The sequence below is a fragment of the Castanea sativa genome, chromosome 6, assembly GCF_040712315.1.
Source record: "Castanea sativa cultivar Marrone di Chiusa Pesio chromosome 6, ASM4071231v1".
Lineage (NCBI taxonomy): Eukaryota > Viridiplantae > Streptophyta > Magnoliopsida > Fagales > Fagaceae > Castanea > Castanea sativa.
Window position 1 is genome coordinate 43,434,799 of NC_134018.1, and position 25,530 is coordinate 43,460,328.

General features: G+C 35.8%; 2 protein-coding genes across 2 annotated transcripts; both read left to right on the plus strand.

Moving 5' to 3' along the window:
- Positions 1-2,628: 2,628 nt before the first annotated feature.
- On the plus strand, positions 2,629-5,545 carry LOC142638314 (putative protein phosphatase 2C 53). Its single transcript, XM_075812332.1, has 4 exons — positions 2,629-3,153; positions 4,223-4,561; positions 4,798-4,977; positions 5,106-5,545. Exons 1-4 carry the CDS (start codon positions 2,713-2,715, stop codon positions 5,268-5,270), a joined length of 1,125 nt encoding a protein of 374 aa, XP_075668447.1. The 5' UTR covers positions 2,629-2,712; the 3' UTR covers positions 5,271-5,545.
- Positions 5,546-10,315: 4,770 nt separating this feature from the next.
- On the plus strand, positions 10,316-24,441 carry LOC142640502 (clathrin heavy chain 1). The gene is made up of 30 exons (XM_075814626.1): positions 10,316-10,756; positions 11,144-11,348; positions 11,823-11,911; positions 12,030-12,108; positions 12,270-12,397; positions 14,213-14,311; positions 14,404-14,512; positions 15,299-15,378; positions 15,458-15,685; positions 15,769-15,834; positions 16,312-16,428; positions 17,268-17,465; positions 17,615-17,731; positions 17,853-17,912; positions 18,128-18,214; positions 18,409-18,492; positions 18,590-18,724; positions 18,818-18,880; positions 18,959-19,063; positions 19,145-19,257; positions 19,350-19,602; positions 19,716-19,852; positions 19,939-20,217; positions 20,304-21,306; positions 21,401-21,886; positions 21,996-22,166; positions 22,247-22,432; positions 22,807-22,929; positions 23,511-23,621; positions 23,897-24,441. The coding sequence occupies exons 1-30, from the start codon at positions 10,712-10,714 to the stop codon at positions 24,056-24,058; spliced, it is 5,118 nt and encodes a 1,705-aa protein (XP_075670741.1). The 5' UTR covers positions 10,316-10,711; the 3' UTR covers positions 24,059-24,441.
- Positions 24,442-25,530: the final 1,089 nt, after the last annotated feature.

Consider the following 25,530-nt stretch of genomic DNA (forward strand, 5'->3'; position numbering starts at 1 on the left):
TAAAATTAATAAGTTAATTTTTTAAATTTATATGCTGATGTGTCATGGGTGATGCGGATTTTTAATAATATTTAAGTCCTCTGTTTGCCACATCAGATATTTCTAGTTGTTAACTGACGGAAACGACCAAAATAACACGCGCTAATTGATTTAGGGACTAAAAGTGGTGAAATTAAAATGTATAGACCAAAATGGAAAAAGCCAAAATGTAGGGATTAAAAGTGCATTTACGCCAAAATTGTTAAGTAATCACAGATAACATTTTTCCAGGAAAACAAATTATGAATTTATTATAATATGATAAATCAATTTTTCTATACATATTTTATTTTTGTTAATCATCTAAACAGATTTTATATTATCGAACTTGATTCAACAATAAAGACCCATCTCTGTAGGATCCTTTGTGATTGTATTATTTGAAGGGAGAGGATTTGCTATAATCTTGTTTGCAGCAATTACTGCATACATAGGTGGCAATTAAAAAGAGATAATAAGTGTCTAAGGATCATGTACAATATATGTAATCAGTTTGACCTATGCCACCTTATTTTATATGCAATAATTGCCACAAACAAAGTTACAGCAAAATCCTCTCCGTTATTTGTATATCTGTGGTGACGTGGAGGGAGCGGGGTCTACAAGCTATAGCTAGCTATGGAAATTGTAAACGGAGTGCTAGTGGACATTTCATGATGCTAATTAATAATAAGTGTGGAACACATTAATTATTAAGTCAAAGAATCGGTATTGAAGCATTTACTCATACAAAGCCTGATTGTTTCAAATTGTTCTCGAAGCTGCCATGCAAAAATTGAATGTGACCAACACCAATTGCGTACAGCTTGCTCTCACCTTTCACTTAAATCAATTTGTAAAGTGTTACTTTAGCTCCGGAGGATAAAGAAATGCAAAGTTTATAGTGAAAAATGTTAACAAGCAACGCACAAAAATGACAAAAATGTTTAAAGTACTTATAAAGTTTTAAAAAAATGGTAAGGTGGGTGCCCAACTCTCGGCTAATGGGCCAACCTGATAATTTGGCTCACAATTTACTTATTTTTTGTGGACTTTTGGGTATCCTACAATGAGTAGCTCCTTAGTAGATTGATTAAGGGTCTGTTAAAGTAGTTAGTCTTTCTAATTGAACACCTTCCTGTTTATGCTCGGTTACTTTCCTAGTCCTTACTTTCCAGTGTCTAACCCATTTTCCTCCTTCTTTTCTCTATTTATAGTCTCCCCTTAGTGGGTTGGGAACTAGGAAGTGATCGTTGGAACTTGTGCTAGACGTTGCGTGTTACTCGGTAACGATGTTCCTCAATGCACTACTAAGTACCTCAAAGTACACCCAAACAATGATAGTGTCAAGACCCCAAAGGATTCTCGGCCTATCTGTCGGGAACTTCGTACACACTGGGCACCCAAGCAATGGGCCTATGATAACTCATTGTACAATCTTGGGACCGACAGAAACGGGCCCATAACTGTATGCTGTACAGGCAAAAAGTTGCAAAAAAGATTGTCAAAAAAATTATTGTTAACAGGCAACTTACGATACTCATTAACACAACCCATTTATATATTATTCTCCATATTGTCATATCTTCTTCTTCTAAATTTTAATGGTTAAAAAATAAAAGACTTCAATTCAAACTATTACTTCTCTTCTTTCAGGTAGTTTGCAAACTTTACTTTTCAAATTTGATTGGTCATTACAGTCTGCATTGAAATGTTGAATTATCTCTGTTATGTTATTGTAGTTTTTTTTTATTTTCGAGGGGCCTGTTCCATGCAATTCGGTTACCAAATACACATTAAAATAACACAAAAGGAGAGACTTTTTTGTTTAATGAGATGCTAAAAGAGTGTATATGAATTTTTCTCATCCATTATCACATGCCACCGAATCTAGTCTTATCAAACAAATGGCTAATTCATGTAACTGGAAACCGGCAAATCAATGCCAAATTTATAAACTCTGACCACCGACCCTAGCTAGACCAACCCCAATTTGCTTCATGTCCAGGGCAACATTTTGAACCAGGCACAATGAAAGAAACAAAATATAATATCCGAAGTAGGGGCAGAATATCCAATTAGAGAGAGAGAGAGAGACACACACACAGTGTATAAGAACAAAATAAAAAAGCCAAGCTAGGAATGGATGAAGATAGACTCAGTCTCACAACTAAAATCCAGAAGAATAACGTGTTTGACCGTTGAAACATTTTAGTCATAAATAACACACCACCCACTGGGCCACTACTGTTATTTTCTTCTCTCTCCTTTTTGGTACGTTGAATTTTAATTACACACTCACATTTAGAGCGCGTTTAATATACTACGAGTACAAAGTAAAGGCCGTCAGGGCATTTTTAGCTTTTAGACCAGTCAACGCACCCAAGTAAACTGGGCTGACCTTCCACGCTCCTAAAAAAGAGCGTTCAAATTTTCTGAATTTAGAACCACAAAAAAGAAAGAAAGGAAGAAAAAATTGAATTTGAATTACTGAGGAATGGAAAAGTTCCAAAACTCAGACTTAGTCAATCACCAGTCAATTCCATTATACGACGTCGTTTACCAATTCTTCCATGACAATATATATTCGCACGTATCCTCTCAGAACTCATTCATGAGCTGTGTCTTGCTTTGCATTTCAAAGAAGAGAAACATTAAGAAACACACAACCAATAACAAACAAAGTTAAACAACATGTCTGTGGCAATCTTAAACTCTCCAATATTTTCTCCTAGAGTTTCGTCAAACTTGTGTAAATCCTCGGCTTCTATTTCTAATTCTCCTAGAGTTCTTCATGGCTTGCCACCAACCCCATCACGATCATCATCATCGCCGCCACTACCGCCTTCTCCATCGACACCATCAACGGTTAGGTTTAGTAAACAGCTAAGTACTATCAAGGAGGTTTCGTGTTCGCTTAACGGTACGGTTTTGAAGAGGAAGAGGCCGGCGAGGATTGATATTCCGGTGATGTCACTGAGTTTCGGCGTTGATACACCTAAAGCTGTGGAGAGAGTAGTGGACGTGGTGGAGGTTGAAGGGGATGGATATGCGCTTTATTGTAAGAGAGGAAGGAGAGGTCCAATGGAGGACCGGTACTCAGCTGTCGTTGATGTTCATGGAGATTCTAGACAGGTATGTACTATGTACATGTTAATTAATTAAGATTTTGTGTTTCGGTTATATAGTGAAGAAAATAGAGGAAAAGAAAATATTTCTTTTAAGTGTTTTGATAGAACTATATATAGGAAGAGAATGATTTTTGATTTCAGGATTATAGTGTTAGATGACTTTTTTTTTTTTTTTTTAATAATGTTTTTGATGTAATTTGTAGATGGATACTAATACGTGGATTTTAAACGATTAAGGTTGATATATGTGTAATTTCTTTTTAACAAAAATGTTCATAACTCAAATTTATTCTATATTTTGTTATATTCATATCAAACAATTTGTAATATATATCAATATTAATTTTTTTTTAAGTTCCTTGAATTAAATCCTCAAATCCAAAATAAAATAAAGTATCATGCATGAAAAATGGGTTTTTTCTTCTGTGTAAATTAATTTTATCTATAATTAATTTGTAATTTGAATTATATCAAAGTCCATAAACATTAATATTTTAGTCAGTAATGTGCTCAGTGCCAATTATTTTGGAATTAGGGTATTGACATCAAAAATTGATAGTTTGAGAATTTGGCTAATAACTTCATAATATATGATGGATATTTACAATTAATTACTATTGTTGTACTTAAGATTATTATTGTTAATTTTGACATTATCCTCTGTGACACACTTTAATGTGAGTTGGCCAAAGCTAATAAAATTGAGTAAGAAAAACGTGGCACCGGTTCTCTTAGTAGCTCATTGGGTTTGATACTTATACCAAGTATAAGGTCCATGGGTTCGAGAACTGGTGAGAGAGAGATAGAGAAACTAAATTGAGGTATTCTAAAATACCTCTCTTTTTATTTGGAAACTTCAAAGGACGACAATTAATATACAATTTTTTTTGGCTCTAGCAACAACATTTGGAAACTTCAAAGGACAATTAATATACAAATTTTTTTTTTTGGCTCTAGCAACAACATTGTGTTTTGATGGGAAAAAGGAAGAATAAAAGTTTGCTTAAAATTAACGTGGTCAGCTTTTTTCTTTGCCTTTTAGAACCTGACGATATATCATTCTATGATTGCAGGCTTTCTTTGGTGTTTTTGATGGGCATGGGGGTGCAAAAGCTGCTGAATTTGCAGCCAACCATTTGGATAGGCATATAATGGACCAATCCAGGAAGAGATGTGAAGATGAAATTGTGGAAGCAGTTAGAGATGGTTACTTGACCACAGATGCCGAATTTTTGAAGGAGGGTGTTGAAGGTGGTACTTGCTGTGTGACTGCACTGGTACAAGAAGGTAATCTTGTGGTCTCAAATGCTGGTGATTGTCGTGCTGTGATGAGCCGAGGAGGAATAGCTGAGGCCCTCACATCTGATCACCGGCCTTGCAGGGAAGATGAAAAACAACGAATTGAAATCATGGTAAGTAGCTATTTAATTCTCTAATATTAAGAAGACTACAAATTTTACTACATAAGTCTTGTGAGTTGATGTGTCACCAATTATTTTAAAAAAAAATTAATTAATTCATAAGTTTATATTTTTATGTTGTTGAAGCAACACTATCACATTAGTTGTTAAATCAATTTGTAAGATTTTTGTGGTATAATAATTTTAGTATTTATCTAATCAATTTTGCAATAATCATTATTTTGTAGGGTGGTTATGTGGATTGTCATCACAATGTATGGAGAGTACAAGGGTCCCTAGCTGTATCGAGAGGAATTGGAGATCGACATCTTAAACAATGGATTATAGCAGAACCGGAGACCAAAGTCTTAAAGATTGAGCATGACTGCGAGTTCGTAATTCTAGCCTCTGATGGTCTTTGGGACAAGGTAACTTCAAAACAAGTCATTGCTGTGACCCCTTAAATTGGAACATAGTATATATATGATGAAATTAAAATCATTTCACTACTCACTGAATTTTGCTGATAAATATTTTTTTCCCTTCCTTCTTTTAGGTTAATAATCAAGAAGCAGCAGATATGGTTCGTCCTTTGTGCACCGGAATAGAAAAACCAAAACCATTTTTGGCTTGCAAAAAGCTCGTCGACTTAGCAGTAACACGAGGCTCTACAGATGATATAAGTGTGATGATAGTTCAATTAGGCAATTTCCTTTCATAATTTTAACCACAAGAAGATAGAAGAATTCTGACGTATATGGGAGAATTATAGTTGTCGTGCAAGTGTGTTTTTTGGAGAAACTTGCAGCTTTAAGAAAGCTAGAAAGCAAGACCATTATGTTTATGGAATGTTATTAAACATTTCAGAGATAGAAAGCCTTTCCTAGGATTGCCCTAGTAGAAGAGTTATAAAACATATATATCGCATTTTGCATGTAACTCCATTTAGAAGTTGGACAAAACTTAAATATAATACCTTAGGTGCTGTTCTTTAAATTCTCCTTTTAAGATTTAACCATATGGATATTCAACTATAAAATACACTTCCATTCCATGAAAAAATATTCACATGGCAGAATTTTAAAAGAAGAACACAAGGAACAATACCTTAGTATTATTCCTAAGTCTTGCTTTTAGAAGTTAATAGCTTTTATCACTTTATTCTAGTGAAATGTATTTATAGCTTACCGAAATCTCTCTCTCTCTCTCTCTCTCTCTCTCTCTCATATATATACTGCTAACAACAACTATCAACTAATTAACAATAAACTGACAATTTTACAACTAACAATAAATTAACCATCCAACTTTCCACCACTTTAATGCCCCCATACATAGGTTACAAGTTTGCGTTATTAAACCCGGCCTCTCTCATATTTACTGGAGATACGAACAATTCCATCAAATTATGAGATAGCTTAGCTATTTTAAGGGCATGACTTACAAGCCAAAAATCTGTAGGTTCTTAAAAAGATTGCATTTCATCATTAGTAATGGAACTACAGATACCCAAAAAAAAAAAAAAACTATGAAAATCATAAAAAATTATATATTATGTTATGCTGGTAGTATAAATTTATAAACATAATTCATGATGTAAATGAAAATTTTTCTTAAACCAAAAGATCTATAACAAAAAATATCCACTAAACTTAAATAAATATGTGCTAATACAAACAAAATTATTGAAGAATTGGATACCTTTTACCTATCTCTTATTAGTTATCATGCATGGTGGTACTAAGTAATTACTTGAAAAAAAGAGAGGGTTTTTGCAGTGTTGTAAAAAATTGTAGGTTACAATTTTTCAAGAAACAAGAATCATCAAAAACAAAATTTGACTAAAGTTCTTACAAATTTTTCCTTCATTATAGAAAATCCAGTTATATGCAAAAGTATTCATGTTTAATGAACACTCTTTGGGAAATGAAGTTTTAATAAGAATAAAAAAGTGTATTACTTTCTAAATTGTAAACAACTTTTACTTTAAAGAATGTATCAATATATAATTCTTAACTTGATTATGCCTATCAATCCATATAGAATGAATTGAAATTGATTTTTTAAAGACATTTCGTATATTTTCTTGTTTAGGAGTTCAATAAAAACAAGTTAAATGGTGAAGCCGTGAAGGAAATGCTTATTCCATTCCATTTCCACCTAAGCATTCCTCCCAAAATTTTTGTATTATTTTGTTTGTGTTGATGTGCATTTGCTAGCTAGCGTCATAATACAATATACTGCCATTGAGCTTTTCATTGTCACAACAACTAATTTGAAAGTTCAAAGTTCATCTTGTTGTGGTTTGAGAAAAGTTTTTATTTCTATTTTTTGGGTACCTTTTTGCATTTGGTTTGAAAATTTGAATTGATGTGTAAATTTAATAGAAACTACCTCAATTTCCTAATTTAACTTGGTTTGGATATTATTATAATGAAGAGAAAGTTTATTTATTGCTAACAATAAAAATTGGTATTACTTATAAAAAAAAAAAAAAGTATCGTAGTTTGAATTAGTTTGTATTTGTGAAAAACGCGTGCATGTATTTTTTGTGAGAGTTTGTTAATTTATTTATCAGTTTTGGTTAATTAAGGCTTATTGTAATCGATATTGTTGATAATAATTTTTCTGTCTAGTTTCATATGGATTTAGGCATGGCATTGTGTCTTATATGTGGATATTTTGTTTGTGTTAAAGTGATTATGCTAGCATCAAATTACAAAGGGCTAGTAGTGCCTTCGCTATCTCATCTTGTTATGGCCTATTATTAAAGAGTAGTAGTTACCGTGATATGAAAGATATGTGATGAGCCTTCATTACTAATCACAACTTACAAAAGTGACATGAAATAAAAGAAAAAAGGTTGATGTATTTTACTTTTTGATTAAGGGGTCACAAGAAAACAATGTTTTTATTTTATATTAACATTTAAATTGATTGAAAAATTATAAAATGTAATGAGATTTTGGGATGCCAGAGCCATCATGGGTAACCCAAAAAAAGAAAAAGAAAAAACTTAAAATTTCTAAATTTTTTTTGGGGGTGAATAAAGCATTGGAATATTATTTATTTATTTGTGAAAAGTTTGACAACAATACATTTTGAAATTTGAATCTTACAGCTACAGTCTACAAGGCACGCCACTCATCCAAATTTGACCACCTGTGTAGCCGTTAGCAAGAAGAGCCAAAGCATAGGTAGCATTCTCTGTTCTTCTCACATGCATAAAAGTTAAAACAATGGCGTTAAGTCATAAGCTTCACACTGTTGCCATAAAAAGATTCTTATGAAATGTTTCAAAAAGATTAGCCATAAATTTTTAATGATATATGATATTAATATGATATATACTACAAATTATATCATTTGCATTTTTAAGTAAATGGAGAATTTACATATAAGTTAGATTAGGGATAACAACGGGTGAGACGAGGTTGGATCATTGGTGTTCTTTCTCTTATTTAAGACAAGAAAAACTTGTATGGGTGAGAATGGACTAAGTCAGAGGTGGAGGGGGTTGGACTTTGGAATCATCCTTAATAAGGTGGCTCCAATATTAACGAGATAATTATGAGAGAGAATTGGGAGGGGCAACTTTGAGTGTTGGGTGATGGAGAGACAAGAGTTTTGCAACGGTAATACAATATGTATACAAAATTTAAATTATGTATAAATGACTTAAAGATACATTATATATGTATATACTCGAGATGAGGTGGGGCAAATAAAATTCATTTCCATCCTATTCTCTATTTAGTATGGAAAAAATCTGCATGATCAAAGTGTGACTAAGACATTTTCACCATCCACAAATTAAATACACTACATGCTTGGTTAAAGGGAAAAAAAAGGTGGAAGGGAATGATGGTGAGGGAAAACTGGGAAGGGGAACTCTTCCCTTGTTTGGATCGGTGGAAGTGAAAGGGAGGGAAAGGAAATTGAAGGATTTTCATTCCCTCCAAATTAGTAAAAAATGGACAAAATGTGCAATGAAAAGTTTAAAATTTTAATTTTCAAGGAAATCATTTCCTCATTAACCAAACACACATGAAGCATGTTATTCATTTATTTATTAAGAAACGTTATGTTTCACAATAACATTTTGTTTGTTTTGATAGAAAACCTTGTATAAAGATAATTTTTCATGGTTTTTAGTGTTTGGTAGGGATGGCCATACCCATTGGGTAATGGATATCCAACCCTACCCGATCCAAATGTTCTGGGTAATACCCAATTTTTCATGGGTAGAGCTTAACCGGGTAGGGTATGGATATTACCCGAATTGTTTGGGTAGGGTATGGATATTATCCAAACCCGACCTGTATTTAAAAAAAAAAAAAAATACTCACTATGTCCTCAAAAGCACTCTGACTTCCCCAGACCAAATCCAAAAATGAAAAATGAAAAACAATTACAAAAAAAAAAACCCACTATGTCAAGTCCTCCAAGCTGTCCGATCTGTCTTCCCCACACCAAATCCAAACCTTCAAATCCCAACTTAGCCACAATGGTGAAGAAGTTCATGGAAAAGAAGCCGTCGTCTTCTTTGTCAAAAGCGGTGAAGATGGTGATTCCGTCGGATGTGATTGCAAAGGAATGAAATCGCCTTTTTTCGACGAAGAGGATTCTTCCCGATATCGGAAAGATTTGCCGGCTCCAGCAACGGCATCGGAGGCGGATCATCTTTCGCTACTCCACCTTCGTCAGAGCAGCTGATCTCTTTCTCATCTCCGATCACGTTGACGACCTTCTCCACGGAATCTCTCTCTCTCTCTCTCTCTCTCTCTTATAGTCTTTGTTTGCTTGCTCAGAAAATTTTTTGTTCTGATTTTACTTTTGGATTTTGTTTTAAGGACTGAGGTGGAGCTAAGTTTCTGTTTGTGTTCTGATATTTTATATACACATGGTAATAGACCAAATAGTGGGGAAAAAAAATACACGTGGAGGGTGATAAAGCTATTGGATTTAAAAAAAAAAAATTAAACGGGTTTCGGGTAGGGTATGGATATCCATGAATAATATATACGGGTAAGATTCGGGTATGGATACTAATGGGTATTGATATTCGGGTATCTATGGATAAAATTTTCGGATAGGGTATGGGTATACCCGATCCATTCCCTACCCATGGCCATCCCTAGTGTTTGGTAGTATTAGAAAAAATGAGTTGAAGGGAAACTATCTTTGGTCAACAAAATAAGTATGAGTTAATTTTAGAGATTGTTTTCAACTAATTTTTTTTAGAAAACAACTTTATCTTACAACAAGCTAAATAAGAGAAGTTAAAAAATTATTCTTCAACTTATTTAAGGATACTACCAAAATAGGAAAATTAGATAGTTTTATAAAAAATAATTTTTGAAATATAACTTATTTTTTAGAAAACATTATTGCCGAAACAAACTAATCTTAAATGGTAAATTGTTATTGGTTGTTGCCGGTGGATAAAAAAAGTAATTTCAATGAGTAAGTTCAATTTAGAATCAATAATAATTTACAATCTAAAATTTGTTCCGAAGTATTATAAAAATGTTTGTAAATGTAATAGTTTTCTTATTTATTTATTTATTTTTACTTATTAAATTTTTTTTTTCTCCCACCCTCCATTTTGCCAAACACGAATCTCTACAGTTTGGACCGGACCTCAATTCCCTTCTCCCAACCACAGTTTGACACAATAACAACATGTCCGAAGTCCGAGCTGTCATGTTGGGCCGGACTCGACCCAGTGGCTATAAAAACCAAAAGAAAGTAAATTCCGCTTCCACATTTGCGCACCCAGGCTGCACAGGCACAGCGCATCTTAACACGTCTATTCCAAATCGACGAGATTTTTCTATATAGTGTTCCCCTTTTACTTTCCCATAAAGACCCTGTTCGATTTCTGCTTCTCGTTATTCCGTTTGCAAATCACATTTCTCTCTTTGCCTTTCCCTTCATTTCTGAATTCCCAAATCACAGCTCAAACACATCACACCCTCTCTCTCTCTCTCTCTCTCTCTTGCTGTAGATCTCTCTCTCTCTCTCTGAGTCTGTGGATTTGGTCGCTGCTTCCAGATCTTGCAGCGATTCGAATCCTGTGCGAGCTTTCCATCTCCGACTCTCAATTGGTGATTCAATCGCAGCCACAGATCTGCGGAGCCTCCGTCGATCTCAGCCACCATGGCGGCCGCCAACGCTCCGATCACCATGAAAGAGGCCCTAACTGTCAGTACTCTCTCATTCTCCACTTCGATTCGAAGCTTTCCTCTTTCAACTTTATGCTTAAATTTTGAATCGTAACTTTGTTTTGAGCTGAAACGGCATTTTATACGTTAATTGCATTAATTTATTAATTCCTGTTCATTCAATTTCGATTCTAGGTCAAATACTGTGCTATGCTCTCCTCGATTTGCTATTTTGAACAGTGCTTTTTAATGCTTATTATGTTTCGAGGTTTATTTGGATTGGAAATGTATGGTTTATACTTAGATCTGTAAAATTTAACATTATTTCTAAATTTTTGTTGATAATTTATTGCAAAGGATGTAATTTTGCCATACTTAGAGGCTGAGTGATGAGCTTGTGTGATCTGAATTCTGATGTGAATTGCAGTTACCGAGTATTGGGATCAATCCACAATTCATCACGTTCACTCATGTTACTATGGAATCCGATAAGTATATATGTGTTCGGGAAACATCGCCGCAGAATAGCGTTGTTATTATTGATATGAGTATGCCAATGCAGCCTTTGAGGAGGCCTATTACTGCAGACTCTGCGCTCATGAATCCAAATTCCAGAATCCTTGCTTTGAAAGGTAGGACATTGTTATCAGTTTTGAATTCAGCATTGCAGATGCATATTTGGAATAGTCTCTTTTTTCTGCTCATGTTGATGTAGTTTTGAATTCAGCGTTGCAGATGCATATTTGGAATAGTCTCTTTTTTCTGCTCATGTTGATGTTGTATGATCATAAGTGTGTGATCGATTTTGTTTATGTATGCAACTGGTTGAACCAGTGGTGTCATGCACTGTGTTACTTGCTTGTATAACTGTTGATACTGCCTGAGTATCGTCGCTTCCTGGGTCAAGAAAGAATATTACTGTCGAGATGCTAATTGTGATACTCTGTAATGTAGCTTAGATTTATGTTCTTCTGGTTTAAAAAAAAAAATGAAGGGTGTCCTTTTTTGAAGTATATATCTATATGTTTTGGGTTTGTGCATGCTTCTGTTGTTCTTTGTTCTTACATTGTTTTCTCATTAACTGTGTCTGTGACATTCTTCTGCAGCCCAAATCCAAGGAACTAATCAGGATCACTTGCAAATTTTTAACATTGAGATGAAAGCAAAAATGAAATCTTATCAGATGCCTGAGCAGGTGAGGACTTTACTTTTAGGCATCCTCCTTAAAGTTTATGAAATATTTTGATGGTCCACTTTGTTCCATTGAGATCAAAATCATTTAGCTAAACCAAGTCTCCTTGCTTCCTTTATAGATTGTCTTTTGGAAGTGGATTACGCCAAAGATGCTGGGCCTGGTGACACAGACCTCAGTATATCATTGGTCAATTGAAGGTAAATTTGGTTTTATTTAACCTATTTCATTATCATGCTGCCATAGTTTTTCAGCTTATAAGGTTATTGTTTCATGGATATGTTCATATTTATGCTATTGGCTTTCTTGTTAAGTTGACATTGTTTGCTATTAATGGTCTTCACTGCAATTCGTTATGTAGGTGATTCTGAACCTGTAAAGATGTTTGATAGAACAGCTAATTTGGCAAACAATCAGATTATAAACTATCGATGTGACCCTTCTGAAAAGTGGTTGGTTTTGATTGGAATTGCTCCTGGTGCACCTGAGGTGTGTTACTATTTCTGTTAATGCTTGTACAAAGTTGGTTGCATTATTTCTTGAATGAGCTCTATCCCAGCTGACATTTTCCCTCATTTTTTAGAATGAGGTGGAGGGTGAGATCATGGTTTCAAAATCCACTGTGCATGTAACTTATGGATAAAAAAAGAGTCGGTTACATTGTTACTTAACCAAAAAAAGAAGAAGAAAAGAAGTCGATTGCATCTCATGTATAGAGGGCGTGATTCTTTCTCACAAGGGAAATATAGAAATGCTACCCAAGTGAAAACCTGTTTTCCCAAAAAAAAGAGAGGATATAAATGGTAGTATACATGTAATCAATGTCTACCTATCAAAACAAAGTATACATGTAACATTTTTTTTTTTTTACCTATCAAAAAAAAAAAATGTTACTGTGGTGGCCGAGCAGGGTCTGGCTTAAGTTGCTAACACATGCTGCTTCAAGCAAACTGGGCTTGAGAAGTTTTCCTACATGTAATCTATGAAGCATGGGCGCGTTTTGGGATTCGGGTGCGGGTGCGGGACTCGGCAATTTTTGAAAAAGTAGGGTCCGTGTGCGGCGGGGTGCGGCGATTAAAAAATTATTAAAAATATTTTTATTTATATTTTTAATATATTGCTAAGCATATTTTTTCACATTATATAAACATATACCAAATTTAAGAGTAATAGTAGATAATAACTAAAAAATTAATAATAACTATTAACTATTAACATCAGAGTTCACAGATTCATAATAACTATATAAATTAATAATAACTATTAACATCACAACATCACAGTTAAAAAAAATCAGATCACAACATCACAGTTAAAAAAATCAGATCAAGTGAAGATTGGTGAAGATTGATGATACCTGAGTTGAGACTCTTGAGAGTTGTGAGTTGAGCTGTGATGTTGTGAGTTGTGAGTGGGTCGGTGAGGTTTGAGTGGCTGAGTTGAGACTTGAGTTTGGGGGAGACGGAGAGCAGCGACAGAGAGGCGAGAGGCAGAGAGCACAGAGACGAGTGAACTGAAGACTGAAGAGTTCGTGAGAGAGAGCTGAAAGAGACTGAAGAGTTCGTGAGAGAGAGCTGAAAGAGACTGAAGAGTTCGTGAGAGAGAGCTGAAAGAGTTAGGGTTTGTTATATTAAGTTGAAATGGTGCGTTTTGCACCTTTTTTATTTTATTTTTAATTTAGGCATGAATCGGAGAGAACACAGTGTTTTGGCGATTTCGCCCGATACGGGCCGAAATGGCCCAAGTCGTCGCGATTCAGCCCGAGTCGGCGCTGAGTCGGCCCGAGTCCGTGCTGCGTCGGCGTGCGTCGGTGCGATACGTGAAACGGAAAAAAAAAAAAAAAACAGGATGCGGCACCGACGCTCAGGCAGCGGCATCTCTTGCGCGTCACTGCGTCGGATGTGGGTGCAGTGGCCGATTTGCCGCGTCTGTGCATCCTAGCATGTAATTGGATGATTTGCAGTCCTTGGGCTTGGTTAATTTACCATGTCTAGCTGATCATATATATAACTTTTGGAAAGACGGAGTTGTCCTGTCCCCTGCGGTACAATCTGTTAGATCTGGCCATTAATAATTTGAGTTTCAGTATCTTAAAGCCTTAAACTATTGGATTGGATGCTTTAACATATAGCATAATCTTGTCCTTATTCTACTCATAAAAAATAATTTGAGTTTCAGATTACTTTTGTATTTTTTAATGTTGTAATTTGTCAGATGCTACTCCATGTGTATTTATGTGATGAATTGTTTTGGACAATTTGGTGGTATTCTGTTTTTGATTTCCTCATCTGATTTTGTTTATAGAGGCCGCAATTGGTTAAAGGGAATATGCAACTTTTCTCCATTGATCAGCAGCGCAGTCAAGCGCTTGAAGCACATGCTGCATCATTTGCCCAATTTAAGGTGCCATGGTTTCCCTTTCCAAGTCCCTTTCCAACATTGCATACTCACACACACATGCTTACAGAATTCTATGAATTCGTGTGTTTTTACAGGTTCCAGGAAATGATTATCCTTCTGTTCTTATTTCCTTTGCAACAAAGACCCTCAATGCTGGACAGATTACATCGAAGTTACATATTATTGAGCTTGGTGCCCAGCCAGGTGAACTTACTATTTCTAATTACCTTTTTTACATCCCTGAAATGAAATCAAGAAGAGATTGTTAAGGATGAAAGTACCAAATTACTTTTGATGTTAATCAGTAATTGGTTGTGACTGCTGGCATGGTAAATGGAATTAGGTAGCTTGGCCCCTAAATTTATTTAAAATCATGAGAATCTGATGGATTGGCCAATGTTGCCTGGATTGGAATTTTGATAATAACATGCATAAGCAAGGGTGGTGTTGTGTTGTAAGTTATTGAAATTTCTACAGAGAAAAGGCGAGATTCTAAAAAAAAAAAAGAAGAAGGAAAATATAATTGTATACCAGTATTTGCATGGTTCTATCTTTGGACTCTTGACTTGTGATTTTGGAGATGTTGTATTTTTACTAATGGTTCGTTTGGATTGAGGGGAAGGGAGGGGGAGTAGAGTAGAGTAGAGTAGAGTAGAATTGACCTAAAATTAGCCTATTTTCCAATAACTCTACTCTCCTCCTCTCCCCCTCCCTCCCCCCTCAATCCAAATAGGTCCTAAGTAATTTAAAATTTTGCTATGTTTGGGCTTGTCAAGATGTATCCTGGAGTTTATGAATAGGGGAAGTAGGAAGTTGAGAATTTTTAATGTGGTTTGGTATCAAGTGGGAACCCTCAAGGCAGGCTGAATTAGTTTAAAGAATTTGACGATTTGTTGTTGGTGGTTATAACTTATAACTTATAGCATACCATTCCTGCTTCTGTGATTTTCTGGGGTCAATAAATATCTAACTTTGCATTTTTGTTGGTAGGGAAGCCGTCTTTTACAAAGAAACAAGCAGATCTTTTCTTCCCACCAGATTTTGCCGATGACTTTCCAGTTGCAATGCAGGTATCAAAGTCGCTCCTCCTTTTATTCATTGTAGTAAATAGCAGCATCCTTGTTTTATTCATGAATTTGTTAATTGCAGATATCCCAGAAATACAATTTGATCTATGTGATCACCAAGCTTGGACTATTATTTGTTTATGACATGGAGACCGCTACTGCGGTATATAGAAATAGAATTAGTCCAGATCCAATATTTTTGACAGCAGAAGCTTCATCGTTGGGAGGTTTTTATGCTGTCAATAGGCGTGGACAGGTGCTACTGGCTACTGTCAACGAACAAACGATTGTGCCATTTGTCAGCGGCCAGGTATGTTCAGTCTTGCATTTTCTTCGAGGTTTTATAGGAAAATGACTTTTTGCTTTACAATTATTACCTGGATATTTTTACAGTTGAACAATTTGGAGCTAGCTGTCAATCTTGCCAAAAGAGGGAATCTTCCTGGTGCTGAGCAGCTGGTAAGTGATTCTTTTTCTATCTAAATATAGTAATGATTTTGTTAAATAGGATGGTTCTGTCAGATAAAAGTAAGTATCAAAGTCAAAACTTGGTAATGTATTTAATTTAGTGATGCAGATATGCTATAGTTTTTTATTATGCTAATGTTTTGATAGTTTGGTTTTTGTAATTATTAAAGCACTCTATACATCTTCTTGTCCTCAATATTGTATATCCCTCTTAAGTATCCACCATGGATGTGGACATGGGATGTGTTCAACTTATTGTTATGCTTCTTTTATCTCGTTATTCTGTTGCGGTTAGGCGTGTTCTCTCATAGTGATGAAAACAATGATGTTTCATGCTGCACTTGAGGACTTGCCATGTATTTTGTTCTAATGAAATGAAATGTTCTTAATGTTCAACTGGTCCTCATTTTCTATTTCTGTGTTCTCTATAATGCTGAAAATCTGGGAATGTGCTTTCTTGGATCTCAGGTTGTGCAACGTTTCCAAGAACTGTTTGCCCAAACAAAATACAAAGAAGCTGCGGAGCTTGCTGCTGAGTCTCCACAAGGAATCCTCCGTACACCTGACACAGTTGCAAAATTTCAGGTTTAAAATTTTGCTTTTCCAATCTTCATGTTTAATCTGTTGCTAATATGCTCATAGTTTCAACACTGTTCATCCTAGTGTATGTTGTGCATATGTCATTTTGTCTTCATTTGATTTCTTGCCAATTAAGATCTCACTTTTTAACAGTTTATTGTATTGAAATGTTATAATAATGGTTAAATGATAAACTTAACCCTTTATTATCAGTTGAAGCATTGTGAAAAGGGGTAATTTATCATGGTATCAAAGTAGGTGGTCTTGAGTTCAAGCCTTGCCTGCACTCCTCCTGTATAAAAATTATAAATTTCACTTGTTGGCCTCCACTTATTGTGGGGGATTTTGGGTTCATATGTGCATGAAAAAAAAAAAAGGGGGGGGGGGATAATGGTTCAATGAGATTCACCCTTTCCTATCAACTTAAGATCTTGGGACAAGCGGTAATTTATCATGACCAAATCATTCCCTCCTCTCTTCTCTCATTTCCAATTTGACCTTTATGTTTTATGCATCTTTTTTGCTGGAATTGGATGTAGCTGCAGAATTTTGTTCCTACTTCTACTGGCATTTGTTTATGCATTTTTGGTAGTTACTGAATAAAACATATAATAGTAGGCTTGCATTTGTTTGGAGAGGAAACAAACAACATTTTTCACATATTCCTTGATATATATATATATATGTTAAGGAATGGGTATAGTAAAGGACCTGTAATCGGCCAATTAACGTAAAATGTACTTGATGAGTTGAGATTGTATGAAGTCTTGGTTGTTTCCTTGCCTGAATGGAATATTCCCTGAAATAGACTTGTCGTATTAAGTTAACATTTTGCTCTGTTGCAGAGTGTTCCCGTTCAAGCTGGGCAAACGCCACCGCTGTTGCAATATTTTGGGACACTATTGACGAGAGGAAAGCTTAATGCATTTGAGTCATTGGAATTATCACGCCTAGTTGTGAACCAAAACAAAAAGAATCTTTTGGAAAATTGGTTGGCGGAGGATAAGCTGGAATGCAGCGAGGAACTAGGTGATCTTGTGAAGGTTTGATGTGCAACTTGGGATTTAATCATATCAAATATTTTTCTCCTGAATAAAATTTATTGGGTTTCTTGTATACTTAATCCCAAAGCTGCTGGATCTGTAATTATTTTTCCTGTTGTGTTCTTATTGGTAATTACGTTTTATTGTAGACTGTGGATAATGATCTAGCATTGAAAATATATATTAAAGCCAGAGCAACTCCGAAAGTCGTTGCTGCTTTTGCTGAGCGGAGGGAGTTTGACAAAATTCTGATCTATTCAAAGCAGGTGAAGGGATGCTTATTATTACTATTGTTATTATTGTGATTATTGTTACTACTATATTTTTCTGATATTTTGTCAAGTTATTCTGCAGCCTGAGCATATCATTATTTCTTTGTTGATTTAGGTTGGGTACACTCCAGACTATCTATTTCTTCTGCAAACCATTCTTCGTTCAGATCCTCAGGTATTGCATAGTATTCCTTGCATGCCTGTTTGTTTTGTAACTTTTAGTACTTGAAGGTCAAATCTTTTCATATGTTGCCAATGTCCTTTTTCTTGATAACTGTCTGTTTTGGTGTACCATTGTTTTGAAACCATATATTAATCAACATTGCTGTAGTCTAGGATAGACTTCTTCTTTTTGAAACTATAGAGCTAATACTTATTTTTCGAATGTAGGGAGCTGTCAATTTTGCATTAATGATGTCTCAAATGGAGGGAGGTTGTCCAGTTGATTACAATACCATAACAGATCTCTTTCTTCAGGTTTGTTGATTCTTGTGGTGCTTAAGTTGTTATATTGATTTTTAATAACGACAATGATTTGTGCTTTTCCATTGTTATTGCTTCTTGTCAACATGCTTCATAAAGCATAAATTAATTCTCATTGTCGCAAATTTTGCAGAAGGTTTAAGTGATTATAGTTAATAGTTTTTTGCTTTTTATTCTGTCTTTTTCAGAGGAACTTGATTCGTGAGGCGACGGCCTTCCTATTAGATGTTTTGAAGCCAAATCTTCCTGAACATGGTTTCCTTCAAACAAAGGTTTTTCCTTAACTCTCACTTTCTTTATTAAGTTGATGTGATTTTGGTTTGTATAATTGTACCCATTTTGAGCTCTGTAACTCTTTCTTATATATAGGTCCTGGAAATCAATCTGGTAACTTTTCCAAATGTAGCTGATGCTATATTAGCCAATGGAATGTTCAGCCACTATGACCGTCCTCGAATTGGCCAACTTTGTGAAAAAGCTGGTCTTTATATTCGTGCTCTGCAAGTAATGTCTTCTTGCAGTTCTTTTGTATTCATTAATTTTTTTCTTGCATTTAGTTAAATGTTCTTGTGTTAAAACATTTCACTTTTGATGCAGCATTACACAGAGTTGCCCGATATTAAACGTGTCATTGTGAATACACATGCAATTGAGCCACAGGTTTATGTACTTCAATGCTTATATCTTTCAGTACATGATAGCTGTTAAATTTGATACTGATTTTGTGGTTCATCACAGTCACTTGTAGAGTTTTTCGGCACTCTGTCACGAGAATGGGCTTTGGAGTGTATGAAGGACCTTTTATTGGTCAACCTAAGAGGCAATCTTCAGATAATTGTGCAGGTGAATGTCATTGTCTTGTGTTATGTTATGGAGTATCTTAATTAGTATTTAACTGAAGCTTACTTATATGCATCTATGCAGGCTGCCAAGGAATATTGTGAACAGTTGGGTATTGATTCATGCATAAAGCTTTTTGAGCAATTTAAGTCATATGAAGGACTGTACTTTTTCCTTGGGTCATTTTTGAGCTCCAGGTAATCTGTTCAATAAAGAAAAACTTAAACTTTAGTGAGTTATTGGTATGTCCATTTTGTTTTTTGCTAACTCATTTTCTCATATGAGACAGTGAGGACCCTGACATTCACTTTAAGTACATTGAGGCAGCTGCTAAAACTGGACAAATCAAAGAGGTTGAGCGTGTGACCAGAGAGTCAAATTTCTATGACCCGGAGAAAACAAAGAACTTTTTAATGGAAGCTAAGCTTCCAGATGCACGCCCACTAATTAATGTTTGTGACCGTTTTGGGTTTGTTCCCGATCTCACACACTATCTGTACTCAAATAACATGCTTCGTTACATTGAAGGTTATGTTCAAAAGGTATGAGGTTTTAAATGTTACTTGTGGCACCCTGAGCTTTTGCAAATGCCTTTCCTGTTATGTGAATTTTACTTGTTTCTTTTACTTGATACTTTATGTCTCTCTTTTAATAGGTGAACCCAGGGAATGCTCCTTTAGTTGTGGGGCAGCTGCTAGATGATGAGTGTCCTGAAGATTTTATCAAAGGCTTGATTCTTTCTGTCCGTTCTTTGCTTCCAGTGGAGCCCCTTGTGGAGGAATGTGAGAAGAGGTAGTGTCCCAACTCTATTTCATCGCTTCATGGTTCTTTTTCTCAATTCTTGATATTTTTTCTCATGTTTTCTCTGTGGTAATTAGGAACCGACTTCGTTTACTCACTCAGTTCTTGGAGCATCTTGTGAGTGAGGGAAGCCAAGATGTACATGTTCATAATGCTTTGGGTAAAATCATCATTGATAGCAACAACAATCCAGAGCACTTCCTCACCACGAACCCCTATTATGATTCCCGTGTTGTGGGTAAATATTGCGAGAAACGAGATCCTACCCTGGCAGTTGTGGCTTACCGGCGAGGACAATGTGATGATGAGCTCATCAATGTCACAAATAAAAATTCTTTGTTCAAACTGCAAGCAAGGTTTGTGATTTGTTCAGTATTTTTGTTTGATTATCTACATTGTATTGTGGTGCTTGGCAGTTTATTAACTCATACTTTGATTTCAGATATGTGGTAGAAAGGATGGATGGTGATCTTTGGGAGAAAGTTCTTAACCCTGAAAATGTCTATAGAAGACAGCTTATTGATCAAGTTGTGTCTACTGCTTTGCCTGAAAGCAAGAGCCCAGAACAAGTTTCTGCTGCTGTTAAGGCTTTCATGACTGCTGATCTACCTCACGAATTAATTGAGCTCCTTGAAAAGATTGTGCTGCAGAACTCTGCATTCAGTGGGAACTTTAATCTGCAGAACCTGCTTATTCTGACAGCCATTAAAGCAGATCCATCTAGAGTTATGGATTACATTAATAGACTAGACAACTTTGATGGACCTGCAGTTGGGGAAGTGGCCGTGGAAGCCCAACTTTATGAGGAAGCATTTGCAATTTTCAAGAAGTTTAACTTGAATGTTCAGGCTGTCAATGTCTTATTGGATAATATCCGAAGCATTGAACGGGCTGTGGAGTTTGCATTCCGTGTTGAAGAAGATGCAGTTTGGAGCCAAGTGGGCAAGGCTCAACTCAGGGAGGGCCTGGTGAGCGATGCCATTGAGTCATTTATTCGTGCAGATGACGCAACTCAATTTTTGGATGTTATTCGTGCTTCTGAGGATGCTGATGTTTACCATGACTTGGTGAGGTACCTTCTGATGGTTAGGCAGAAGGTGAAAGAGCCCAAGGTTGACAGTGAGCTCATCTATGCATATGCAAAAATAGATAGGCTGAGTGACATTGAAGAGTTTATTCTCATGCCAAATGTGGCTAATCTCCAAAATGTTGGTGATCGCTTATATGATGAAGCCTTATATGAGGCTGCAAAGATAATATTTGCCTTTATATCTAATTGGGCCAAGTTGGCTATCACACTTGTGAAACTAAGACAGTTCCAAGGTGCTGTGGATGCAGCAAGGAAAGCTAACAGTTCAAAAACATGGAAGGAAGTCTGCTTTGCTTGTGTTGATGCGGAGGAGTTCCGCTTAGCTCAGATATGTGGGCTCAACATTATTATACAGGTGAAATGTTGCATTCTTTATACTCTTCTATCCTGATAATTCATACATTTGTTTAACCTTTACTTGATGTTGGTCTGTGTTATGAATCTTATAGGTGGATGACTTGGAAGAGGTCAGTGAATATTACCAGAATAGAGGATGCTTCAATGAGCTAATCTCTCTTATGGAGAGCGGTTTAGGTCTGGAACGTGCACATATGGGCATCTTTACTGAGTTGGGAGTTCTGTATGCTAGATACCGTCCTGAGAAGCTTATGGAGCACATCAAGCTGTTCTCAACCCGTCTCAATATTCCAAAGCTTATACGAGCTTGTGATGAACAACAGCATTGGAAGGAACTCACCTATCTGTATATCCAATATGATGAATTTGACAATGCTGCAACTACTATAATGAACCATTCCCCTGAGGCATGGGATCACATGCAGTTTAAAGATGTAGCAGTTAAAGTTGCTAATGTGGAGCTGTATTACAAGGCTGTGCACTTCTATTTGCAAGAACATCCAGATCTTATTAATGACCTTCTCAATGTGCTTGCACTTCGTGTGGACCATACACGTGTTGTTGACATTATGCGGAAGGTATTACTTCTGCGGGTTTATGAGGGTTTATGATCTTATTGGAATCTATGATTATGACTTTCTTTGCATGGCTCTAACTCTGGAGTTTTTTCTTATCATTTGACATCAGGCTGGTCACCTGCATCTTGTGAAGCCATATATGGTTGCAGTTCAGAGTAACAATGTGGCTGCTGTGAATGAGGCGTTGAATGGAATATATGTTGAGGAGGAAGACTATGATAGATTGCGTGAATCAATTGATCTGCATGATAACTTCGATCAAATTGGTCTTGCACAGAAGGTTAGATGCAATTATTTTACTTTGTGGTTCTCTGTGAACAAGTCCAATTGCACAGGCCTCATTGATTTGTGTTTGAGCAGATTGAGAAACATGAGCTTCTTGAAATGAGACGTGTTGCTGCTTATATCTACAAGAAAGCTGGAAGGTGGAAGCAGTCCATTGCATTGTCAAAGAAAGACAACCTTTACAAAGATGCCATGGAGACAGCCTCACAATCTGGTGACCGTGAACTTGCAGAGGAATTGCTAGTTTACTTCATTGAAAAGGTACCTAGTTAAGCTTAGAACATGTTCACTGCTCTACTCACTGAGATTTAAATAGGTTTTACTTGGGTATGCAATTTCATAGACGTTGCCTATTGCATGGAATTATTAGGTATTTTCAATTTTGTAAACCAAAGGTTTCTCACTCAATAGTAATGTTAGTTTGCAATGGTAGTTGTGTCAGTAGAGGGATGTTTCCATGTGAAGGATGTCAATCAATCAACTTCTCAGATTTGGAAAAAACAATTCCATGCTCCCTATCTTTTGCTTTTGTTTTTCAAGCATGGTGGCAATTTTTTATTTTTCGAAGTTGGGTTTGTATAATATATGTTTATCTATTATTATAATTTAATTTTGGTTTTAATTTGATCTTGCAGGGAAAGAAGGAATGCTTCGCATCATGCCTCTTTGTTTGTTATGATTTGATTCGGGCAGACATTGCTCTTGAACTTGCCTGGATGAACAATATGATCGACTTTGCTTTACCATATCTGTTGCAGGTGATTTACTATATCATTTGTACTTTGAAATATATCTTTTTTTTTTTTTTTGGGGCAAAAATAAGCTTGCGTTTTAGGTGCTAAGTCTGTCTTGTTAAATGTGAGGCATTGAGCTCATGCTCGGCACAGAGTGTTCATGGATCATGGGTTTGGTTTTGATAGACTATGTTTCTTAGCATAGACCCTAGTCTGTCTTGTCAAATGTGAGGCATCAAGCTCATGCTTGGTGCTAAGTGTTCTTGGATCTTGGATTTGGTTTTGATAGATTATGTTTCTTAACGTAGATCCTGCTTCTGTTGATTGACCTTTTTTGATCATTCAATGGTGCCACCTCTGCTGGCAAGAGTTTTATTGTTGTATTGTGGACATTAATATACCCCATTTGGGAAGAAGGGGGCAGGGGGGGAGATGGGGCGAGCACTGCAATCTATAGACTATAGCTCAAGAGGTTTAAAAAAAAAAAAAAAAAATCATTGTGCTTTTACTATCAATGGTTCTGCAGTTGGAAATCATAGAAACATGGACACCCTTTTGGAATCTCATTTACAAATTCTCTCACCGTCTTTCCTTTCCTTTTGTAGTTCATCCGTGAATACACAGGCAAAGTTGATGAACTTGTGAAGGACAAAATTGAGGCTCTGAATGAGGTTAAGATTAAAGAGAAGGAAGAGAAGGATGTGATTCAACAACAGGTAATCATTTCAGGGCTGTTATTTTGTTGGCTTAAAGTTTGCTCGTTGTTCTGGGCTTTGTGGAGAGTATTTTTATTATTTTTGCTTGTGCTATATAGATTTGTTAAAATTTCTGGGTGTTGATATTGCTAAGCCATATTTTAAATATCTAAGCCAAATATTTTCTTATTTAGGTCTTTTATCTACCATACCTGTATCCCCTTCTCTTTTGTCATTCTCTTCTTTGTGGTTCAATTATCATGTTGGCTCTAATTGATGTGTGTCTTCTGTTGCAGAACATGTATGCACAGTTGCTGCCTCTTGCTTTGCCTGCACCTCCAATGCCCGGTATGGGAGGTGCACCAGGAATGGGAGGGTTTGTTCCACCGCCTATGGGTGGAATGGGGATGCCTCCTATGCCACCTTTTGGTATGCCTCCAATGGGGAGCAGCTACTGATATGGGGGCAGGCAAATTGTTCAAGCTGAAGTTAAGGATGCAAGTTGAGTGTAGGGGCAAGGACGACCTAGCGGTTATGGCATTTTTGTCTTCTTGTGTTATTGAGTGGGGTTTTGGTGCCTCATTTTTTCCCGTTGTTCTGATGGGGGTGAAGGTGTAGTTGAAATAATGTCAATTATTTTGTGTCATAAGGGTGTGGATATATGTATTGTAATATTCTTTTGGTAGCGAGGCATTTTTTTGGCTGCCTGTGGAGGGCAAGCTGTGGATTTTCTGTATTTTACTTATTGTGGTCTAGGAATTGACCCATTATAGTACAGAACACTTGATACTGATCATCATCTACCAGTTTGATATGTTATGGCCGTGCTTTGATTGATTCTTTTTTTCTGTGGTAGTGGTAATTCCTTATTCATTTGGATTTTGTATTTAGTTGCAATCAAGGTGATATCTGAATGTTTTTTTTTTTTTTGGAGAAACATTCAGATATCTGAATGTTGAAATGTGCTGGGATTGTGTACTTTAGTAGCAGTGCTTTGATTGATTCTCTTTTTCAGTCCTAGTCTTATTCATTTGGATTTTGTATTTTAGTTGCAATCAAGGTGATAACTGAATGTTGAAATGTGCTGGGATTGTGTACTTTAGTAGCAGTGCTTTGATTGATTCTCTATTTCTGTCTTAGTGGTGATACCTTATTCATTTGGATTTTGTATTTAGTTGCAATAAGGGTGATATCTGAATGTTGAAATGTGCTGGGATTGTGTATGTTAGTCGCTTTTACAATACACATCATTGTGAATATTAGTCAATATTTGAATTTTTTTTGTTGTTGCATTGTATCCATTGTCATATATATTATCTTAGTTTTTGGTCAAATTCTGGGTTCGGTCTCTCTCGTGGGAAGCTTTGTGCAATTTTACTTCTATATTTTTGACACTATTGGATATGCTTTTACGTATCCACTTGCTCAGATGTTTGTATGCAAAGTCATCTGTCATACCCATTACCCTACTAACAGTTTAGACATGATATCCCGTGTTCGTGAATGATACTCTTATGTATAACAATGATGCCTTGATTGCTCAAAGGTTTGTTTCTTAAATCTTTAGATCGCACATTTTGTATCCATGCTTTGTGATGGTTTCCTTGAAGTTTGTTCATATATCAAAAACTTCTGTTTTTCATTTCCTTTTGTGATAATTATAATTATAATTATAATTTTTAAGTGATTTTAGATTGAATAGCACTGATAATGGCTTGCATTTGGCATTCGGCGTTTTAAATAGTGGGACCCATGGCAACTATGCATACGGTAGATCTGGGTTCCACACGGCACTATTCACATTTAAAAATTATCTTACTACAGTGTTTTTAACAATAAGTTTTCAGTTTTCAGCAATGAGTGGTATTCAATCAGATACTTAAAGTCATTTGCATAAACAAAAGGAGGGGGGAGCTTGGCAGGGAGGTTA

Coding starts and splice junctions, on each gene's coding strand:
- LOC142638314 (XM_075812332.1), top strand. CDS start 2,713: ATGTCTGTGGCAATCTTAAACTCTCCAATATTTTCTCCTAGAGTTTCG. Junction 3,154..4,222: donor TTCATGGAGATTCTAGACAG/GTATGTACTATG, acceptor CTATGATTGCAG/GCTTTCTTTGGTGTTTTTGA. Junction 4,562..4,797: donor AACAACGAATTGAAATCATG/GTAAGTAGCTAT, acceptor ATTATTTTGTAG/GGTGGTTATGTGGATTGTCA.
- LOC142640502 (XM_075814626.1), top strand. CDS start 10,712: ATGGCGGCCGCCAACGCTCCGATCACCATGAAAGAGGCCCTAACT. Junction 19,603..19,715: donor TTGAAGGTTATGTTCAAAAG/GTATGAGGTTTT, acceptor CTCTTTTAATAG/GTGAACCCAGGGAATGCTCC. Junction 23,622..23,896: donor AGGATGTGATTCAACAACAG/GTAATCATTTCA, acceptor CTTCTGTTGCAG/AACATGTATGCACAGTTGCT.